This window comes from Muscardinus avellanarius (genome assembly GCF_963383645.1).
Source record: "Muscardinus avellanarius genome assembly, chromosome: 6".
Taxonomy (NCBI): domain Eukaryota; kingdom Metazoa; phylum Chordata; class Mammalia; order Rodentia; family Gliridae; genus Muscardinus; species Muscardinus avellanarius.
This window is the reverse complement of record NC_137791.1, coordinates 54,499,156-54,521,684: the sequence shown is the minus strand read 5'-3', so window position 1 is coordinate 54,521,684 and position 22,529 is coordinate 54,499,156. Positions and strand designations below refer to the sequence as shown.

General features: G+C 32.9%; 1 protein-coding gene across 1 annotated transcript in view; it reads right to left on the bottom strand.

The window, feature by feature from the left end:
- The window catches only part of STPG2 (sperm tail PG-rich repeat containing 2), a gene marked incomplete at both ends in the record, with an annotated part of 526,196 nt that overhangs the window by 366,928 nt on the left and 136,739 nt on the right, over positions 1-22,529 (bottom strand). The window contains 2 exons of the mRNA XM_080697195.1: positions 13,779-13,871; positions 16,210-16,370. Coding sequence (XP_080553321.1) covers positions 13,779-13,871; positions 16,210-16,370 — 254 coding nt within the window. The remainder of the gene's footprint in view (positions 1-13,778; positions 13,872-16,209; positions 16,371-22,529) is intronic.

The window sequence follows — 22,529 nt, the reverse complement described above, 5'->3', positions numbered from 1 at the left end:
TGGAGGTTTTTCAATATTCCTCTTAAATTTCTTTCTTCATTGTTTCATACTTTTCTTTGTAGAAGACTTTTACCTCCTTGGTTAGATTCATTGGTAAGGTTTTTATTGAAGGTGGTGGGGTTTTTTTTAGCCTAATTTGTATGGAATTGTTTTCTAGATTTCTTTTTCAGTTAAATTGTGGTTGGTATATAAAAAGCTATTGATTTTTGTAAGTTGACGTTATACCTGTATACTTTTCTGAACTTATATACAAGCTCTAGAAGTCTTCTGATTGAGCTTTTCTGTCTTCTAAGTATAGAATCATGTAATGTGCAAACAGATCATTTCACTCCTTTTTTTCCTGTTTGTTTCCTTTAATTTCTTTCCTCTTGCCTAATTGTTCTGGCTTAGATTTTAAGAACTATATTGAATAGTAAAGATAATAGTAGGCATTCTTGTCTTAGAATTTAATGAAAAATAAAATACAAAATACCAAAATAAATGGGATTCATCAATAACAATACTAAGAGGAAAGTTTGTAGCTATGAATTCTTATATTTTTTAAAAGTAAGAGAGCTTTCAAATGATAACCAAATGATAAATCTTAAGGTCTTAAAAAGAAGAACAAACCAATCCCAAAACTATTAAAAGGAAAGAAATAGTAAAGATGAGAGCTGAAATTAATAAAATAGAAAATAAATACATACATAGAATCAATAAAATGGTTCTTTTTAAATGATAAACAATATTTCTTGATCCTTAACAAAAATAACAAAAAGAGAGAAGATTCAAAATAAAAAATAGAGACAAAAATGGGGATATAATAATAAATACCACTGAAATTGAGACTCTTTTGAAAATATAGGGACTCTTTTGAAAATATATATTCCAAAAATTGGAAAATCTATATGAAAATGATAAATATCTAAGCATATATGATGTATAAAACTGAAACAAGAAGAAATAGAAAACACAAATAAACCAACAATAAGCAATGAGATTGAAGCAATAATTTAAGTTTCCCAAAAATAAAAGCTGAGACCCAGTGGATTTCCAACAAAATCAATCACACCATTACAAAACAACTAATACCAATTAACTTCAAGTTATTCCATGGGAAACAAAGTAAAAAAATACTTCCAAACTCATTCTTAGAGGTCAGTATCATCCTGGTACCAAAACTAGGTAGGTGTGTGTGTAAATATATATATATATATATATATGGAAAGAAAACTACAGACAAATATCCCTAATGAGCAAAGATTTAAAAATAATGATAGAATACTTGTAAAACAAATTCAACAGCACATCAAAAATATTGTACACCATAACCAACTTGTTTTCATTCCAAAAATGTAAGGACAGCTTGACATATGCAAATTTAAAAGTATAAAACATATCACAAACAGTGAATTACAAAATTTGCAAGATTATTTCAACAGATGCAAAAAAAACTCTGACAAAATTTAACACTCCTTATGACAAAAATTCTGAAGACATTAGAGATAGAACAAATTTATCTCAACATCATAGAAGGTATATTATGACAAACCCAATGTCAACATCATATTGAACAAGGAAGAACTGAAAGCATTTACATTTAAATCAGAAACAAAACAAGAATATCCATTCTCACCTTTCCTATCCAGTATAGTCTTGAAATTTTAGCTAGAGAAATTAGGCAAGAGAAAGAAATTTTAAAAAGGTTTATGAATAGGAACAGAAGACATCAAATTATCTCTATTTGCAGATAATGTAATTCTATATTTAAAAGATCCTGAAAGTTCCACCAGACTAAAAAATTCAGCAAAAGATAGGGATACAAAAATCAATAGATATTCTATACATCAATAATAAATCTACCAAAAAGCAAATGAGGAAAACAATTTCATTCTCGATAGCTTCAAAAAATAAATAGCTAATAATAAATCTAACCAACAAGGTATAAGACTTTTACAGAATGCTGAAAAAAGATTGAAGGAACACTACAAGATTACAAAAGCTCCAATTCTCAAGAGAAAGGCAAAATTAATATTGATAAAATTGTCATTTTACTAAAATCAATCTACAGATTGAATGCAATCATCATCAAAATATCAGACTTTCTTCACAGAACTATAAAAAAAAAAGTCCTAAAATACATATGGAAGAAGAAAAGAATAGCCAAAGCAATCTTGAGCAAAAGAAGCAATGTTAAGGCATCACAATGCCCAATTCCAAATTACATTACAGACCCATAGAAACAAAAATAGCATGGTACTGGCATAAAAACAGACATGCAAACAAATGGCATTGAATAGAAGATGGAGACAACCCACACAGCCACAGTCACCTGATTCTTGGAAAAGGTACCGCAAACATACATTGGAGAATAGACAACCTCTTTAACAAATAGTGCTAGGGAAACTGCATATCCATTTGAAGAATAAAACTAGGTTCCTATTTCTCACTCTCTCTTTGCAACTGCTTAAATAAAACAGAGGTGAAACACTTCAATATATAGGCACAGGCAATGAATTTCTAAATAGGATTCTAATAGTTCAGGATTAATAAATAGGATGGCATCAAATTAAAAAGATTCTGCACAGCCAAATAAACAACAGTGTAAATAGACGGTCTACAGAATTGGAAAAAATCTTTGCCAGCTACTCTTCCAACAGAGGATCAATATTCAGAATTCAAATAACTTAACACCAAAAAAAAAAAATCAGTAAGTGGGCTGTTATGGTTAGATACAGAATGTCCCCGGAAGAGTTCATGAATTAATCAGTTGATGTAATTAAGTCATGAGGGTTGTAATCTCATCAGTGGAAAAATCCATTCTAATGGATTTGCTGAGTAGCAACATAAGCAAGTAGAGTGGCTGGAGAAGTTGAGTCCCTGGGGGTGTGACCTTGGGAACTGTGGTTTTGTCTTTAAATTCCCTTGTTTGTTTGTTTTTTCTTGCTTCCAGCCTCCATGATGTGACAGCAGAGCCCTTGCTCTCCCTTGCTCTCTCCCTCTCTCTGCTTACTGCCTCTATGGCCTGAGCTCTGCAGACTTTGGTTTCACATGGACTGAACCTGAAATCTCTAAAAGATGGGGGTGGGGATTGGGTAAGAGCTAATTGGGTGATGTGCACACATATGTCTATACAAGTCTCTTATCCCATTAAGATGTATGACTACAATGCACCAATAAAAGATTTTAAAAGAAGAAAAGAAATATCCTTTCCTCAAATTGTGTGGTCAGTTGTTTGGGATTACAGCAATGACAATGTTGACTGAGACATGGGCAAATGAACTGAACATACACTTCTCAAAACACAAGTGGCCAACATTTATATGAAAAAAGGTGTTGGACATTTTTTCATATAATTATAACAAAGCAACTCCTCTGCTTTACCAGATGGCTCCTTGTTGGACCCTGCCAAAGGAGGTGCTAGAGGTATACACAAGGCTGGTGGAAGAAAGGACATCCCCCTTTCCATCTGCTTCCTCATTTTAGAAGCAGCAGTTTTTTCCCAAAGTTGTAATTTGTCTGAATCCATTTGCAGCTTTTTCAACATGCTTCTGCTTTTTTTTTCTTATCATTATGTGCCTTGTCAAGTTTTTAGACAAGAATACTTCAATTATTTATCTTCTTCATATACCTCTTTTGCTTTCCTTTTATCTCTACCTATGTCATTTTATTTATCTACCAATCCCACTTTAGTCTATTAGTTTCTCAATCTGTTCCCTGTATACTTGAGTTGGTAATATAATGTTACTTAGTAAAACTATTTTAAAATATGTGATGTTAATAAATGTGTTTCCCTGGACATGTTGAAATAATACAATGAAGCTTTGTATATCCCTAAAAACTCTCAATACACGTATCACTAGCACATTCTTTTATATATAATGATGATCAAATGCTCAAAATTTTAATGTTCTGAATTCAGCAAAGAATAATTGTGTTAACCACATCAGTGACATCAGATTTCTGCATATGAATCCAATACTGCAAATAATAGCTTTCTTTATCAGTAGAGGTAACTTTAAGAAGAAATATAAATTCCCAAATATTTAAATATACCAAACAAATTTTACTCCTAATGAATATATTCACCTCAAGTAATTAGTTATTTAAAGTCAACTTCTACATATCATATTTCATTAGTCATGATTTTCGTAAAGAAGTTTAATAGTATTAATACCATCTTATACCATATGGAGAGGTAGAAGATATAGTCATCTTGGCATAAGGACCTTAAATGATAAAGTTAAAGGGCTCCAAATCATTTTAAACATATTTTTCTTCTTTAAACTCCCACATATTCTGCAAAACAATGACTGGTTATTAAAAGATGCAGGAATAATATTGGGATAGATGCCACAAATGTAGCATAATTTATGTCTCTGAGATTGTACAAAATATAAATCTTTGTGCTATTGTTTATTTTGAATTAGTATGGTGCCTTCAAAATTAGGAGAGATTGCTTTTCCAAAACATATGAAAGTGCAAAACCTTTTTATCAAAGAGTAGGAATATAATCATTTCTTCATGAATCTATTATTTACTTCTGAGATTAATGTAGAAGAAATAAAAATAACTAAAACACAGTTTAGACCACTAACCTAGAACTGAAGAACTGCATTTACTTTATAATTTATATACGTACTGGAAGACAGTAGCACCTAATTAGGAGCAAGGGTATAGAATTGGTTTATCACAGTGTTTCCTGTTCAGCAGTTGTCTTCACTATTCTTCCTTTGCTTTAATAAAGATGGCAGCCAGCACTTATTCTTACTGTTTGATTATCAAACCCATTTCTGAACTAATAAAGTTAGATAATTATATAAAAAAATTATGAGACTTTAAAGTGTAATGGGGGCACTGCAAGTATATAACTGCACTATGACCAATTCATTCTTCAATGTATCAGAAATCATTTATCTAAAATCTTTTGCTTGATCTGATAGGACCGCAGCAAGAAAATTTCTTGTATATTTCTTCACCAATGGTTAAGTATAAATACTAAGAAACTAACCAAGCAATAAATCAAACTTTAAAAAATATGCCACCATCTAAAAATTTTCTATAAATATTCAACTAAGAAGGCATAAGGAAAGAAAGACGTATAACAGTAGTAGAATATAAGATTTAAAATAACAAGGTATTATAGAGCTGAAATACATTCTTAATATGTTTGTACTGTCTTCAGGATCCTAATGATCTATATCCCAAGCTCAGGGGATTTTTATTTTGGGCTTCTGAGATACTATTATCACCTGTGACCTCTCTTTAGAAGTCTAAACTCTTAATCTCAGCTTTATATGGTCTCTCCAATGTTTCCATTTTTAATAATTCCAACCTATTCCTGTTGTTTCTCAAATCCTAGTAATGGCAGTTCTCCTGTTTTACCTTAGTGTTCCTTCTTTGCCTTTTCCAGTTTTCAATATCCATAATTCATGACATTATCTCAAACTAATTAGGATAGTTCTGTCTTCTGGCTAGTCCCTGACTGATATAAAATCTCTGCCTAGAGTACCATTATAGCATTGTGATATGCTAGAGACATTAGTGTGGGGGAAAGATGGTATTGCTCAAACATCCTCCCAAACTTCAGATATTAAATTAAGTTCATACTTCATCATCCCTGAGATTTCCCAGAGTCTTTGCATATACTATTCTACCACTAATACTCAAGCCCAAATCTTGCCAGAATTCACCCACAACGTGGGAAAGCATGAAACAGGCTTCACACTCAGATCTCCATGCCCTTTCTCTTCTATCCCTCTTTATCCTTCTCCAACTTTCTAATCTGGGAAGGGCTTTCTCTGTGTAGCAGAGAACTTTCCTTGTCCTATAATGTCCCTACTCTCTTGCTTATAGTAATGTTCTTGTTCTCTGTCATCCCCATGAGAACATGCCTCAGTAATCCTACTGGTCCCAAGAGCTATCCCGGGCAAAGGGCAGCATGAAGCAGTTTCCCTAGCAATGCTACAGCCTAATAATGAGTGTCTCTGGGTAACCAGAAAACTTATGAATAAATAACAATTATTTTTTGTTGTATGCTACTAAAGTTGTGTTTACTATTCAGTAATAGCTAATTAAAACATGAGCCAATCCCTAGTTTGAGAATATATTAAAAAGTCTTTTGGAAATTAGAAAACCCTTTTCCTTTTTATATAAATACTCAGTATAAAATCTTGTCTCCAACAGCTTTGTCTATGAGATGAGTTTCAAGAAATGTTTCTAAAATCAGAACTGAACATGTTTTCATTCCATCCCTTTGCATTTCTGATATAGCTATCCTCTTCCGCCAGACAGGAGCCTCTGGTAGAAAAGATGTGTAAGATTTCAGTAACTTACAAAGGAAATATGAAAAAGCAAAAGATTTTACCAAATATTAATATATGTTCTTCATTAATATTATAGAATGGGAAAAGACCATAGACATGAGATTGATTTAACTTTGAGCCATAACCCTACTACTTATAATGTTTATAGCTAGCTTACTTTTAACTTACTACAAGTAACATGGAGAAATATTATAAACAATAGTACATTTAATTCTTATTACAATCTGATAAGGTTAGTCCGTTATTCTTATTTAATAGTTGAGAAAGTCTAGATTTACAGACGTTGCCTAAACTCATGCAGCTTAAAAGGTAGAAGTAAGATTACAAAAGCATTTCTGTAATTTCACATCTTTTGCTCTTAAACTTTTTTTGATGTACAAACATACTTATTAATTGATGCATGTATATGTTTTCTAAAGCATTTTGAAATAGGTTAAAGGGATCCAGGATGATAAACGTAAAAGCCCAGGGAAGCTAAGCAGGTATTGGATATGTGAAGGGCCAGGTATATGGTTACAAGTTCTAAACTGTTTATATTGTAAGTAAATACTACTTATGTAGCCGTGCAACCTTCTCCCCCCCCCGCACCCCCCTCACCCCGGTACTAGGGATGAAACCCAAAAGCATTCATTCTACCTCTGAGCTACACCCCCACCCTAATTTTTTTATTCTTTATTTTGAAACAGGGTCTCACAGAGTTGCAGAGGGCCTCACTAAGTAGTAGCCGAGGTTGTCTTCAAACCGTGATCCTCCTGTCTCAGCCTCCCAATTGCTGGGATTACAAGTGTGTGCCACCACGCCCAGTGACGTGCAACCTTCTAAATCTTTGGTTCAAACAAAACACTGTACTAGAAATAGACCAATAATATATGACAGTATCACTATGAATCTCACTATGATGTACAATTATCAATAAAAATGTTTAAAATACAAAACTAGGAAAACTCATCTTCTCTATGATCTTACACAATTTTTTTTAAAAAATTATTTTGAGCTGGGCATGGTGACACACACTTGTAATCCCAGCATTCGGGAGGCTGAGACTGGAGGATCGCATTTCGCGGACAGCCTCAGCTACTTAGTCCGCAACTCAGTGAGACCCTGTCTCAAAAATAAAGAATAAAAAATAGGGCATGGGATACAGCTGAGAGGTAGAATGCCCCTGGGTTCCATAACCAGACCGGAAAAAAAAATCCTATTTTGTAAGAAATAGATTTTTTTTATAAAATCAAAGTCTGTATATATATTTTTGTTTACATATATATGTATATACACATGTTCCTATTTGTGTATGCAAATTAATAACTGAGAATGTAAATATATAAGCCATTTATTGGTGTTTATGCTCTTAAACATTAACCTAGTCAGAGATGATATTCAAAATACTTAACACCTTAAGTTAAATTAAATTAACATTAAATAAAATTTGTTATTAAATTTTTCTTTCACTCTTGTCTATATAACTGTTTAATGAAGTGATAATAATACACATTATTCATCAAATAAGTTTCAAGTTATTTGATAATTTTTAGAAAAAATAATGGCACTGGGGATTAAACCCAGGGGCATTCTACTTCTGAGCTACACTGCCAGACCTTTTAATTTTTATGTTGAAACATGATCTTGCTAAATTCCCATACACTGACCCTGAACCTGCAACCCTCTTGTCTCAGCCTCCCAAGTACTGGGATTACAGACATGTACCACCATACTCAGCTTTGTAATTTTTTTTTTTTTTTTTTTTTTTTGGTGGTACTGGGGTTCCTGGAAACCCTTCTACCTCCGGGATACACTCCCAGACCTATTTTTATACATTTTAAAATTTGGAAACAGGGTCTCTTAAGCCAGCACGGCTGGCTTCGAACCTGCGTGATCCTCCTGTCTCCACTTCCCAAGCATGGGGATTACAAGCGTGCGCCACCACGCCCAGCTGTAATATGTTTTTATACCAGTTATCATGAGCCAAATCATGGCCCTTGATAGGCCATGAATTGATCTAATAAAGATCATCAAACTTTACAATGACTTTCCCACTAAATTCATAGCCATTGCTTAGTTTTAGTTTCTCAATAACTAGAGGAAAGAAGTTCAATTGTATTCTTGATGCTAAATCCTCCATCAGTTACTGTTAAAACAATAGAAATCTTTTTAAAAGTTCTATTCTTTATTATAATATAAAATCTTTACGTTCATCTATCTTCTGCTTTAAATTACAAAAATCATTTTAATACTGTCATGTTTTAGTGAAGTCAAATTTTCACGCCAGAGAAAAATGTCATAAAAACACCCTTTTTGAGAGTAACTTCTTGCTGAGTTTGAATTCTGGCTCTGCCCTTTAAACCTCAAACTCTGTGTCAGTTTCCTCATATTTGAAAACGGCCCTAATCATAGTACTCAAATGAGTGAATATGCATTTTAAATAGTGACTAGCACTAGCATAGAAGAAATACTATAAAGCACTAGTTTTTATTTATATTAATAAAAATAATCTCATTAATGTCTGTGATATACAAGTGTTTATGATTTTAATAATTCATCTCATTAGACGAAAGTGAAATATGATATATTCTCAGGGGTAACTTCCCTATCATAAGTTCAAAACCAAAAGATTCATAAGCAGTCTTTCCATACACTCCCTGATGGGTAAGAAAGGTAAATTTATTTTGCATTTCACTCCTAACCTGCACAGTTTGTCCACTAGAGTTTTAATGTATTAATGAATCTTCCTTGAGACTACTCACCATGAGAGAGTCAGTGGCCTTTTTCATTCCCAGGAGGTTTCTGAGACTATAAAACTGAGAATTCAATCTCCGCTGGGTGGGCAAATGCCCTTGGGGTGAGAGTTAGCTTTAGAGCTCTAGCTGCTTTAGAGGTTCCCTCTAGACCTGCATTAATTTAACTTTTAGGCTATACAGTCTTTTTATTCTAATCCCAGAAGGTACATGAATATGTTTTGCTTTTATTTTACGTAGTTTTTTTTTTTTTTCTGCTACTAGAGATGAACCCAGGGGCATTCTACCTATGACTACATTCCCAGCTCTATTTTATTTATTTTTTTATTTTGAAACAGTATCTCCCTAAATTGCCAGGGCTGGCCTCAAACCTGCAATCCTCCTGTCTCAGCCGCCCAAGTACTTGGATTACAAGCATCTACCACCACTCCTTGCTCTAGAATTTTTATTATTTTCAGAGTGGGTCAGTATTTATACTGATATATCATAATGGTGTTCAAAATGCATATTTAACTGTTTGAATACTATTTTCACTTTTATTTTAAAATATCTTTACTAGGAAGTAAAATTCAAATTAGATAAAGTCTAAAATAAACAGTAAAATCTGTCCTCTCCCTCTCCCTGGTTCTATTCTGAGAAATAATTTCTTTAAACAAGTGATAGAAGTGTGTGTGTGTGTGTGTGTGTGTGTGTGTGTGTGTGTATGTGTTTCTCTTTGATGGTAGTAGTGGTAGTACCTAGTATTGAACCCAAAGGTATTCTACCTCCAAGCTGCACCCTCACCCCTTTTTACTTTTTGTTTTGAAACAAAGTCTCACTAGGTTGCTGAGAGCCTTGCTAAATTGCTAAGGCTGGTCTTAAACCTCCTATTCGCCTGTCTCAGACTCCCAAGTAGTGTCATTATAGGTGTGTGCCACCACACCTGGCTCAAGGCTTCTAATATTTAAAGTCTACCTTAAAGTTTTCCAGGATTGTATAGGTTGTTTTAAAAATTTTAAACAAGATTTAGATTATCATTATTATTGCCTATCGATAGAACCAAGTAGCATGACAAAAACACACAGATAAATAAATGAAATTGTCACAAAATTCCTGTCTCTTGATGAATATCACAAGCATGAGCTAAAATACATTCTCTATTAACTTTTCTTTCATGTATTAACCTATTAAATACTTCATTTCTATTCTCTGTGTTTATGTCACTATTCTTTAGTTTCCCTTTTTTATTTTGCTAGAAAAATTCTTTCCAAGGGAATAAAAAGGTAATAAACTTTCTGAGCTTTTGCACACCAGAAAATTATTTTCTTCACTCATTTAATTGAAATTTGGGGTAGAGGGAGAATTCTGTATCCAAAATTATTTCCTCTGGGAAATATGAGAAAACATATTCCATCATATCCTAGCTCTAAAGTGTTGCTAATTCTGCTAAGCAAATGGTTATCCATTTTAATTCTCATCCCTTTGTAGGTAACCTAGTTACTTTTTTCTTAGGAAGCTTCAAAAATATTTTATTTATGGTCTACTGAAAATATAAAAGAATGTGAAAAAATATAGGCCTTTTAAAACTCATCTTCTTTGACATTTTGTTGAGTTCCTTAAAAAACTTATGTCTTCATTCAGGATACCTTTTTATAGCAAATACTTCCCACTATTATCTCAGTATTCTGCTTCTAAAATGTCTAAAGAACATATATTTGATTTGCATCCATTTCATTTCCCGTATTTTTAATCTTTTTTATATGCAACTAATGCTTATGTTGTAGTTTTCATTAAAACATATTTAATTGAGACCTCATAGGAGTAAAAGAGATACAGTGGCAGGCACTATCTTTCATATGAAACCAAAGTCTGAAAGATTATTTTGTGTTGTTTTTAGATGAAAATACAATGTGAAAATTAAAATAGAATGTTTTACTTGAAAATAGAAGTGTCCATATGTATAAACACACACACATACACACATATATACATATAAACTATATAAATATATAAAATTATATAGAAAGTAATTTTTTGTATGTTACTTGCAATTGAAGCCAAAGGCATTCTACCTCCAAACTGCACCCAAAGCCTTTTTCCTTTGTTTGTGCTTTTATTGGGGCATTATAGTCTCACATCATAAAGCTGTTCATAGTATTCATGACATACATGCGCATAGCACCTGGTGGGCTTTCCCCTTGCTCTATCCCTATCCCCGTTCCCTTCCTCGTATAAGATACTGAGATTGACATTAGTATCCTCACATGTGTTTATAATGTCAATGTGAGTGATTCCTTCACTGATCCTCCTTCTCCCTCCCCTTCTTCCCTAGACCACCGCCCTGGCTCCATTGCAGTTTTTCCACCATTATCTGAAGTCCCTCTGGTATCTCAATTACTTCCTAGCTTCTGCATATGAAAGAAAACCTATGACCCTTCTACTCAGCAATAAAGAAGAACAAAAATCATGTCATTTTCAGGAAAGTGGTTGGACCTGGAGAACATTATGTTAAGTGAGATCATACTTGTTTCTGAAATAGGGTCTTATTAGGTTGCTGAGAGTCTCACTAAATTGCAGTGAAGCTGGTAAACCTGCAATCCTCCTTCTGCAGCCCCCCAAGTACTAGGATTCTAGGTATACACGAATATACCAAGCTAGAAGGTAAAATTTTAAATATTTTTAATGCAAAGTGCAAATTATAAAGTTAATTTTATTATTTCATGCATTTGAGAGATTGTTTCCATTTTGAGGTCAAGCATTTGGATTTTTCATTATCTACATTTTATATACCTTCCTGTTTAAAGCATATTGTTATTTGTAGAAAGAATTAAAAACTAAGGATCTCTATGTGACTACACTATTTTCCTTCTTGGATAAACAGTCATACTCAATACTTTTAATTGACATTATGCCCACAAAATACAACACTAAAAAGAAATTTCCATATCCAAGAACAGATGATGTGAGGAAATAAAAATATAAATTAGGTAACAGCAATTGGTAGAACAACTCTTTGTGTTTTTTTTCTTTTTTGGCTTTTTTTTGTTTGTTTGTTTGTTTTGTTTTGTTTGTTGTTGTTGTTGTTGTTTGGTGGTTCTGGGCTTCCTGGAAACCCTTCTACCTCCGGGATACATTCCCAGACCTATTTTTATACTTTTTTTTATTTGGAAACAGGGTCGTTCAAGCCAGCGTGGCTGACTTCAAACCTGCGTAATCCTCCTGTCTCCACCTCCCAAGCGCGGGGATTACAAGCGTGTGCCACCACGCCCGGCATGAACAACTCTTCTTTTGTTAGAACATATCTGCACTATTATTTTCCTCCACAAAAAATATATAAAGTATAATATATACATATGCACTCCTATGAACACCATCAGAGATTTCCATTTTTCATTCTTAATATCTCTAATATTATGATAGAAATTTTAAATCCAATCTAAACATTTTTATATTTAAAATCTTTATTAGTAATAAATTACTTATGACATATGTCATTGTGGATCCTAAGGTATGTACAAAAATGATTCATTGGAAAAATACATCCCAAACTAAGATGAAGAAATGATCTTTTAAAATACACTTGCCTCACAATTAGTGAGAATCTACTACAATCAAGAGCACTGCTAGATTATTTTAAACTGTGTTTTGAATGAAGAGCTACAGAAAAATGTTATAGAACCTGATGATAATTTGGCCCTATCTCAGATTTAAGTCATTTAATACCTCAGGGAAAAAATTCATTTCTCAATGTCTTTCACCAAATTAATCTAATCCCTATTATTTCCTAGAGATTCACAATTAATCATCATTGCAAATATTTTTTAAACTAGGACACTAATCCCATTCATAAGACCTCATGACCTAATTAATCACTTTCCAAAAAAATCTCATCTCCTACTGCTATCACATTGGGTTTTAGGATTTCAATACGTGAATTTGGGGGTGAGGGGAGATAAGTATCAGACAATAGCAATATTATCATTATATATAGCTTTACTTATTTATTTTTCCATATTTTATTTTATTTATAAGTGGAACATATTGAAAATGGTATACAGGGCACGAAGTTTGGTAATTCATCATTTTCAATATATATAGCTTTTTAACTGTAAATTCTACTCTGATCTTAATTTGATCTGAATGAAATAGTTAAGTATTATTTTTAAACTTATTCTGCTTTACAATTTTCAATTTAATCAATATTAACTATTTATTTAAAAAGCACTTTAGTTAGAAAAATCACATAAACTCAATTTAAAATACAGGTTAAGAGGCCGGGCGTGGTGGCACACGCTTGTAATCCCTGCACCTGGGAGGCGGAGTCAAGAGGATCACGCTGGTTCAAAGCCAGCCTCACTGGCTTAAGAGACCCTGTTTCCAAATAAAAATATAAAATAGGTCTGGGATCATAGCCCGGAGAAGGGTTTCCAGGAACCCCAGTACCACCAAAAAAATTAATTAATTAATTAAAAATACAGGTTAATAGTAGTAAAACAAAATCATTGAAGAGTCATAGGTTTCAAGATAGATTCTAATTGAAAAGAAAAAAAATTATACTATGAATAAATTGAGTCAAACCTAAAGTAAATCTTCTCCATACTCAATACACCTAAGTTCAGCTTTCATATATGTCCTATGAATATATGCTCTCTGATCCTACAATGACGCCCCACATATTATCTTCTCATAGACCAACACTGGACTTTTTGCTAAGCTTCAAGAATTTTGTTACAAATAAGTTTGATTATAGAAGTCTTCTTACCACATCTGATACTTTAGTAGTTTTTTCTGCTCTTGACAAGAAAGCAGCATACTGGCTAGTCAAGTTTGGTAATTTATCAGAAATTCTGCCAACCTGTAAAATCCAAAAACACATTGAAAGGAAGAGTTAAAAGAGTATAGAGTTAAAGTTTATTAATAATATTTTTCTTTCATTACAAAGAGATTCATGTATTCATTGATTATATACTTTATTTAAAATAAAATTTAATAAATTTATAATTGATTAAAAATAAAATTTTAAATAGAACATAGAAGCAAAAAGCTTTAAGTCAATGAAATATTACAATGAAAACAACTCATTACATAAACTTATAAGAAAGATGAATCTATGTATATTATTTAAACATATTATGGGTAAATTTTTAGCTATATTATAATATCAATTCTTGCTATACTTTATAATCGCAACAATATGTGAGTATAAAGTATTTGTTGAGTTATATAGTATTTTTAATGCTTTATTATTAGTATACAAAATAACATATTAACTATACCTTAATTCTGTGGTAATTCTGGGCTAATACATTTTCTAAGCAAAACCACAAGACTCTTAAATAGAACAATGTCACATGCATTGAACATATAATAAGCTAGAAAAAATGGTAATCTAAAAAATTTTATTTGGCCGGGCGTTGTGGCGCATGCTTGTAATCCCCGCGCTTGGGAGGCGGAGACAGGAGGATCGCACAGGTTCGAAGCCAGCCGTGCTGGCGTAAGAGACCCTGTTTCAAAAATATATTTAAAAAAATAGGTCTGGGAGTGTAGCCCGGAGGAAGAAGGGCTTCCAGGAACCCCAGTACCACCAAAAAATAAAAATAAAAATAAAAATAAAAAATAAAAAATAAAAAATTTTATTTGAAATTTATTTTTGTAATATGATATTCTTTCTCACTTATAACTTATTCATTCATATTCATTTAATAATTTAAACTGCATAAACTATAGCAACATTCTTTTATTATAAAAATGTATGAGGATTTATTTTTTCTTTTTTTTTTTTTTTTTTTGGTGTTACTGGGGTTCCTGGAAACCCCTCTAACTCTGGGCTACACTCCCAGACCCATTTTATACTTTTTATTTGGAAACAGGGTCTCTTAAGCCAGCGCGGCTGGCTTCAAACCTGCGCGATCCTCCTGTCTCTGCCTCCCAAGTGCGGGGATTACAAGCGTGCGCCACCACGCCCGGCCTATTTTTCCATTTTAATATAACCTCACTATTTTTACTTCATAATCTTATATTTGTGTTTAATGTTTTAGAATTTTAGAATTTTATTAGATACATAGTAGCAAATAATTAGACATCTTTTTCTTTATTTTTTGGTAATACTAATTTATTAAAATAATCTATTCCCCATATGTCTTATGTGTGAAACTATCTGCTTATATACTTTAAATGTTGTCACTTTTAAACTTTCCTCATATTACTTCCATATAGCCATTCAAAAAAAAGATAGATTCTATCACTTTCAAAAATAGAACAATCACAGTCACATCTTATAAAATATGCAAAATTCTTCAAATAGAAAATATCTAAGCTAGAATTATTATTGTGTGGTTTTTATGTTTTTAAAGCTGAAAAACAATTTGCTTTTATAATAATCTTATTATTGCCATTTACAAGGTACCAGAAATTGTTCTAGAAGGAAATTCAAGAGCTTTTTTCAACTTTCACTATTTAGGGAGTAGAAGTATACAAGCTTGAATAAAACCACTGAGAAATGAATTCTCATTTAAATAATTTTGGTTGAAAAAATAATGAATAGCTTGCAGTTGACCACATTTCTAGCCATGAAAAAATAAATAAATCCAGATAAAATATAACAAAATCCTTTTTTAAAGACCTCAAAGAGTTGCAGAAATAACACATATCAGAGGGCTAAGATTCTGAAGAAGGCAGAACCTCTAAAAGCTATCTAAATGCAGCTGTCTTCTCATTGCAGACATTTTCTGATAATAGGCAACACCACAAGAATCCAGCTTAAACCTAGAGGATTGGCTGCTGCTAAGAAACTGAAAAATTTTTTTTTTAATGTTTTATTTGGAAACAGGGTCTCACTAAGTTGCTGAGAGCCTCACTAAGTAGCTGAGGCTGGCTTCAAACCTGCGTGATCCTCCTGTCTCAACCTCCCAAACGCTGAGATTGCAAGTGTGAGCCACCACACCCGGCTCAGTTCATAGTTTTTAAATGTTAAATATGTCATATATGAAACTTCAAGTTGTTTCTGCATTTTTAATTTCTGCATTTTCCACTATTGAATATGCTCAATTATTCTTCTACTTTCTTAACATACAGAATATAGTCATAATAACTGTTTAAGGTCCTTGTCTACTAATTCTGTTATCATGTAAATTTAAGAGACCCCTAAAGACTTGGTGTTACATATATAGATTATTATAGAATTAACATATTACCTGATAATCCGAAGGCCCAGGAGTAGTATAAGCTTCATTCTCAACCAGCAACAAATTTCGAGGAGCAGAAGAACCAAATGCACTTTTATTTTGTTTCTTCAAACAGATATTTCTAACATTGGCAAATATAGTATTGTTTAGAACATTATAAAACCCAGGACCTAAAATTATGAAAAATACCACATATAAGAATAAATGTGCTTTTAATTACTTTTTTGATTGAGTAATTTTACATTAGGTAATTTTATCTTAGAAACAGTCCTCATATATTCTGGCATGATAGGAAAATGGTATAAATACTATTAAGAAATTTTTCAAAGTCTTATAAAGTTTATTTGTCAAATTCTTATAAAATTAAATTCTTATAAATATACAATTACTATATAACCTAGAAATTTTACTCCCAAGTGTTTTCCTAAAAATAAATAAAAACTACCCAAACTTGCATGAGCTGATGAGTAGGTAAACAAAATGTGCTATCCCAAACAATAGAATACTTATTAGTAAAAATAAAATAATGTGAATTAACCTCAGAAACCTGATGCTAAATAAAAGAGGGCAGTTACGAAATCCTGAATAATGTATGATTCCACTTATATAAAACCTTAGAAAGGTGAAATCACAGGGTCAGAAACAGTTGCCAGAGTCCAGGAATAGGGGGAGAGATTAACTGCTAAAGAATTCGAGAGAACTTTTGAGGAATAATGGGAGCGTTCCAAAACGTTATTGTAATGGTGGTTGCCCACGTGAAAGAAAGTTGACAGCTGTGACTCCATTTTGTGACCCAGACACCATGTGGTGCTATGGCAACCATTCCACTAACTTGCTGACATGCCAAAAGAAAGTTATTTGCTAAAAAGAGACCCTGACAATTGTATAAATTAAACTCTTCCCTAGTAACAATGATATGATCTGAGTGGTCTATACTGAACCAGTGAACCTTAGAATAAATTTATCCTCCAAACATAAGCAACCTAAGTTACTCGCTTAAACTTTCTCTTTTTATCTTCAAAAGAACTCTCTAACTCCTATCTAATGGAACACATTCTGGTTTCTACTAGAATCTGTACTCCCTGAATTAAGATTCTAATACTCCAGATAAATACCTTTTGCCTTAACATATCATCTGAGCCTCTTTAGATTATATCCGACCCCAGACATTTACCAAAAATCACTTTTACTGTATGTGGATTAAACTTCAATAAATGAGAAATAAATAAAACTTAGTGCCAAAGTGTTAAAAAGTTGATGTATCAATTTATCAAAGTGAATTTGACAAAAATACTAAATAAATAAAAATCACATATCATCTGACCCATCATTGCAATTATTTTAAGTTTTGCCCTTTACCTTCGAGTGCATAATTATAATCTAGAATATTTTCAAGAGTAGTAATCTGAGTTTCATATATTTTTCATTCAAAATAAGACAAACAACCTTCTGTGATATTGAAAACAGTTCAATATTTGAGACAAATACTTAAGTATTTTTTGTAATGAGCAGTAATATTCATTACCTGTAATATGATATGCTTGAAAGAACATTTAACTTGTTGTTTTCATGGCAATTTTTTTTTTTTTTTTCGGTATCAGGGATGAAACCTCAGGGCATTCTACCTCCAAGCTACACTCCCAGCCCTAAATTTTATTCTTTTTTTTGAAACAGGGTCTCCCTGAGTTTCAGAGGGTCTCACTAGGCAGTTGAGGCTGGCTTCGAACCTACACAATCCTCCTGTCTCAGCCTCCCAAATGCTGGGATTACAAATCTATATGTCACCACACCTGGCTTAGCTATGCAACTTAACAGATGAGCTACAACTTAAATTGCACTTGTTTTTCTGGGCCTCAAGTTCCTTATCTAAAAATAATAGGAAATGACTAAGTTGGGACTCTTCAAAGTGTGCTCTGTGTACTGCTGCCCCTTGAAGAATCTACAAGATAAAGAGCTTACACCTATGTAAATTTATCATTTCACTAAGCACTTTGTAACTTGTCCTTCTTAAGAAAAAATGCACTGTGTTGATTTACACTTTGTTATAATCTCCTTTCCCCTCAAAGGGGAGAAACAAAACATTGAAAAAGGGATCAGTGAAAAGCCCAAGTACCTGATACTTTAGTTTGTTCCAAATTTAAAATGATCAAATCATCCCATATAGGCGAATCCTCCATATTCCTGATGCATTAAAGTTTTTCTCAAGTAGCCCACAACTTTTCACAATTTTTCAAATATTCTGGTTCTAAAGTCTATGCCTTAAATGTCTCTACCAAAAGTCTGTTTTACCAACTCTCAAAAAACCTAAGTGTTAACTGTGTATTATTCCTGCTGCATCCCAACATTTCCTCAACTGGTAATGTTTAGGAGAAAGATAAACAGGAAGTATAAGAAATGCCATTTGAGATGCCATTTACAGTAATTAAAAGATAAATATTAGAGCTAGTTCCTTCTAGCACAAGAGTACAGCATAACACTTTCCAGGCAAGCTTAATTACTTGGCCTGAATTATGTTACTTTTTATTATTTATTATTTAATAATTTATGTATTACTTATTACTGACTAGGGACCTTGATGACATATACATCTTAAATGAATTCTTGTTTTAAGTTTTTGAATTAGAAAGCCATTCTCATCATCTGATTCACTTACATGAGAAGTTTTTCAAGTTTATTTTCTGGTATGTAAGTGAAGAAATGCACAGGAATCCCCAATCAGATCTGCTAAGGGAGAATTAGAAGGTTTAGAGGTAACTTCCTTTTTTTTTTTTTTTTTTCTTTTGCAGCACTGGGGATGGAACTCCAGAGACATTCTACCTTTGAGCTACACCCCCAACTCCATTTTTATTCTTTATTTTGAAACAGGGTCTCACTGAGTTGCAAAGGGCCTCACTAAGTAGCTGATGCTAGCCTTGAACCATGAGCCTCCTGTCTCAGCCTCCTCAAATGCTGTGATTACAAGCTTCTGCCACCATGTCCAGCTTAGAGGTGACTCCTAAAAATAATTTCCAACTGTTTATTAGTTGGCCAATCTGTTCTAGACTGGTTGACAGGTCTAATTCACTGTGCCCTAACGGAAAGAAACTAAATTTACATGAGGGCCATTCTTACTAACCTTAATATATATGACTCAATATTAGAGTTAAATGTCATTCTTAGTTTAATATTCTCCCTATAAATAAGTTAATCATTGGGATTTGTAATTCTTCAATTGTAACATACGGAATCATTAAATTAAAAGTAAGATCAAATCTTAAAGCCATTGGATGACTCAATAAATTAATGTTTATAAAATAATTTAAATTTCAGACTCATGATAAATATCAAGGACCTGGGTTCAACTGGGTCTAATTTCTTGAACACCTCTGCCCTCTCAAAAATGATAATCATGGCCAGGCATTATGGCACATACCTATAATCTCGGGTTTTGGGGGGATGAGACAGGAGGCTTGCAGGTTTGAGGCCAGCCACAGCGACTTACAGAGATCCTCAGCAACTTAGCGAGACACTGTTTCAAAACAAAAATTTATAAAAGGACAAGGTATGTATCTCAGCGGTAGAATGGCCCTCAATTCAATCCCCAGTACCAAAAAGAAAAAAGAAAAAAAAGACCAGTTGTTTCAGGAGGCCCAGGTCGATAATATGACTACCTAAGTGCTAGAATATCACTTCCACTGATGTGCTGGTTAAGAAAGACATCATAAGTAGCCAAGATTAAAGGAAAGAAGATTAGAACTCAATATTTCAATGAATAAACAGAAAATATTTATACTAGCAGTAGAATATTACCATAACAACACCCTAAAATTTTCAGGTATGACTTCATTCCAGGCAATGGGTCTGAAGCTAAAGCAACCTCAAGGCTTAACAAAAGGACCTTGAGGAGAATGATGGTAATGATTTAAGGATGGAGAAAACAACATTTGTATTTATTATGTAACAGCAGAAATTTTAGTAAAACTAATGCTTGAAGTGAAAAAGAATTCTAAGGAAATATCCAGGCTGAATGTCAAAGTGCCAAGATATGCTTTATTCATTTGTGAGACAGTATGAATAGAAAAAAATGAATTTAAAGTGTCCATTTTTCAAGTAGAATTTACAGGAAATATAAAAGATTTTTCAGGATTTGAAAATGTTTTCATCCTCAATCTCTCCAAACAAAAACCTTTCAAGTAAGAAGTGGCTGGAGGGCAAAAGACCAAAGGCAGGAATTGGCTGTAAGATCCTTTGTTAAATTTTTAGAAATATTTAGGCTTGTCCTTCATAGAACCACTCAGTTAAATAAAAGGGCTTATAAGAATCTTAAAGTCCTAGACCCTCTTGACTATGACAATAATGCTCCTAAGAATTTTAAAGTGTTAAAACCAGCAGCCTCAAAATTTATCCAAAACAGAGGTCTTTTTTTTTCTTTTTTCTTGTGGTAATGGGGATGGAACCCTTCTACCTCCAGGCTACACTCGCAGACCCATTTTATATTTTATTTGGAAACAGGGTCTCTTAAGCCAGCGAGTCCGGCTTCGAACCCGCGCGATCCTCTCCCTTCTCCGCCTCCCAAGGGCGGGGATTACAAGCATGCACAACCCAGGCCCAGCACAGAAAAGAGTTTTTCTAAAAAGAAAATATATGTATGCCTTTGTTTAATAAATTTAGTTACAAATTATACAATGATAAACTCACAAAATGTTTATAAGGAATTTTACCAACTTGAGATGACAGTGATAGTGACAGGACAAAATGAAGAGTAGCTTATAGACCCCCTAATCTGTTATGGGTCAGAAGCAGAAAAAGAAAGCTCCAGCTGCAAGTACAGCCCATTTTTCATAGAAAAGAAAGGATAAATCACAGAATACTAATTAGAGTCCCAAAAGCAAAACAAAACCATGAAAAATCATTTACAGAGAAGAGAATTTAATCTAATAGCAACCCATGCCCGGTTGAATTCCAGAACTGCTATATGATTTCTGTGGGGCTTCCAATTTTTGTTTTTGTTTTTTATTTTTTTCTTTGAGTATCCCAGTATGATTATCCTCTCTCTCTTACATCATTGTGTGTACTAGCAATAGAGTATTACCATAACTCTGGTTTCTAGATTTTCTGCTAAAAAGAAGTCACACTCAAAACACATAGTATTTGTTTGTTTGTCTGTTTTTTTAGGTGCTAAGGATTAAACCTTGAGGCAAACCTTTGAGCTTTACCCAAAACCCAATTTTATTTTTTATTTTAAAACAGGATCTTAGTTGATGAGAGCCTCTAAGTTGCTGAGGCTCCTGTTTTAGCCTAAAACATTGCACCTCAAGAGTATCTTAAGAATCCCTTAAGAATCCTCACTTGCACGTGACTCAATAGATAAGATCCTAGACATCAAGATTAGGTCATAATTGCATAAAGCTTTGCAATCCTTGAGAAAGTATGGATAAACATAGGAAAAATAAAAATACTTTGTAGCAAGAAAGTAGACCACATTTTATATAAAAGACACCACTCCCCCCGTCATTGAGAGATGAATTTTCATGTTCTTCCTTTTCATACATGCTGCCCTGAGTGACCTAATTGACCAGTAGAATGTGACATAGCCCCCTGCATCTTTTCAGACCATAATGGAATGATGCTGAAAACCAATTATAATAATAGCTAGAGAAACTTCATAAATACTTGAAGACTGAACACCACACTATTGCATGAGGAATGGTTCATACAAGAAATAAGGAGAGAAATAAATAAACTCTGAGGAAAAAAAAATGAATATAGAGACAAAACCTATCATAATCTCTGGAACACTTTCAAGACAGTATTAAGAGGAAAATTCATAGCACTGAGTGCTCACATATGTAGAACAGAAAAATCACCAAATAAATAGCCTAATGACAAACCTCAAGACCACTGAAAAGCAGGAACAATCTCATCCCAAAGCCAGTAGAAGAAAGAAATTCATTAAAATCAGAACAGAAATCAATGACGTAGAGAAAAAAAGACAATACAAAATATCAACAAAACCCAAAACTGGCTCTGAAAAAAATAAAAGAGATAGATAAACCATTAGCCAATCTAATCAAAAGGGAGAATCAACCCAAATTACTAAAATAACAGATCAAAAAGGTAATATTGCCTCAAATAGCATGGAAATACAGAGGATTTTTAAATTAATTATCAGAAACTAATTTAAAGAACTATACTCCAACAAAATGAAAAATCTAGAGAAAACTGAAAACTTTCTAAACACATATAATATTTCTAAATTGAATCAAGAAAATATAAAACATTTAAACAGAACAATAGTAATCAAAGAAATTAAAACAGCAATAAATAGCTTATCATTAAAGAAAAGCCCA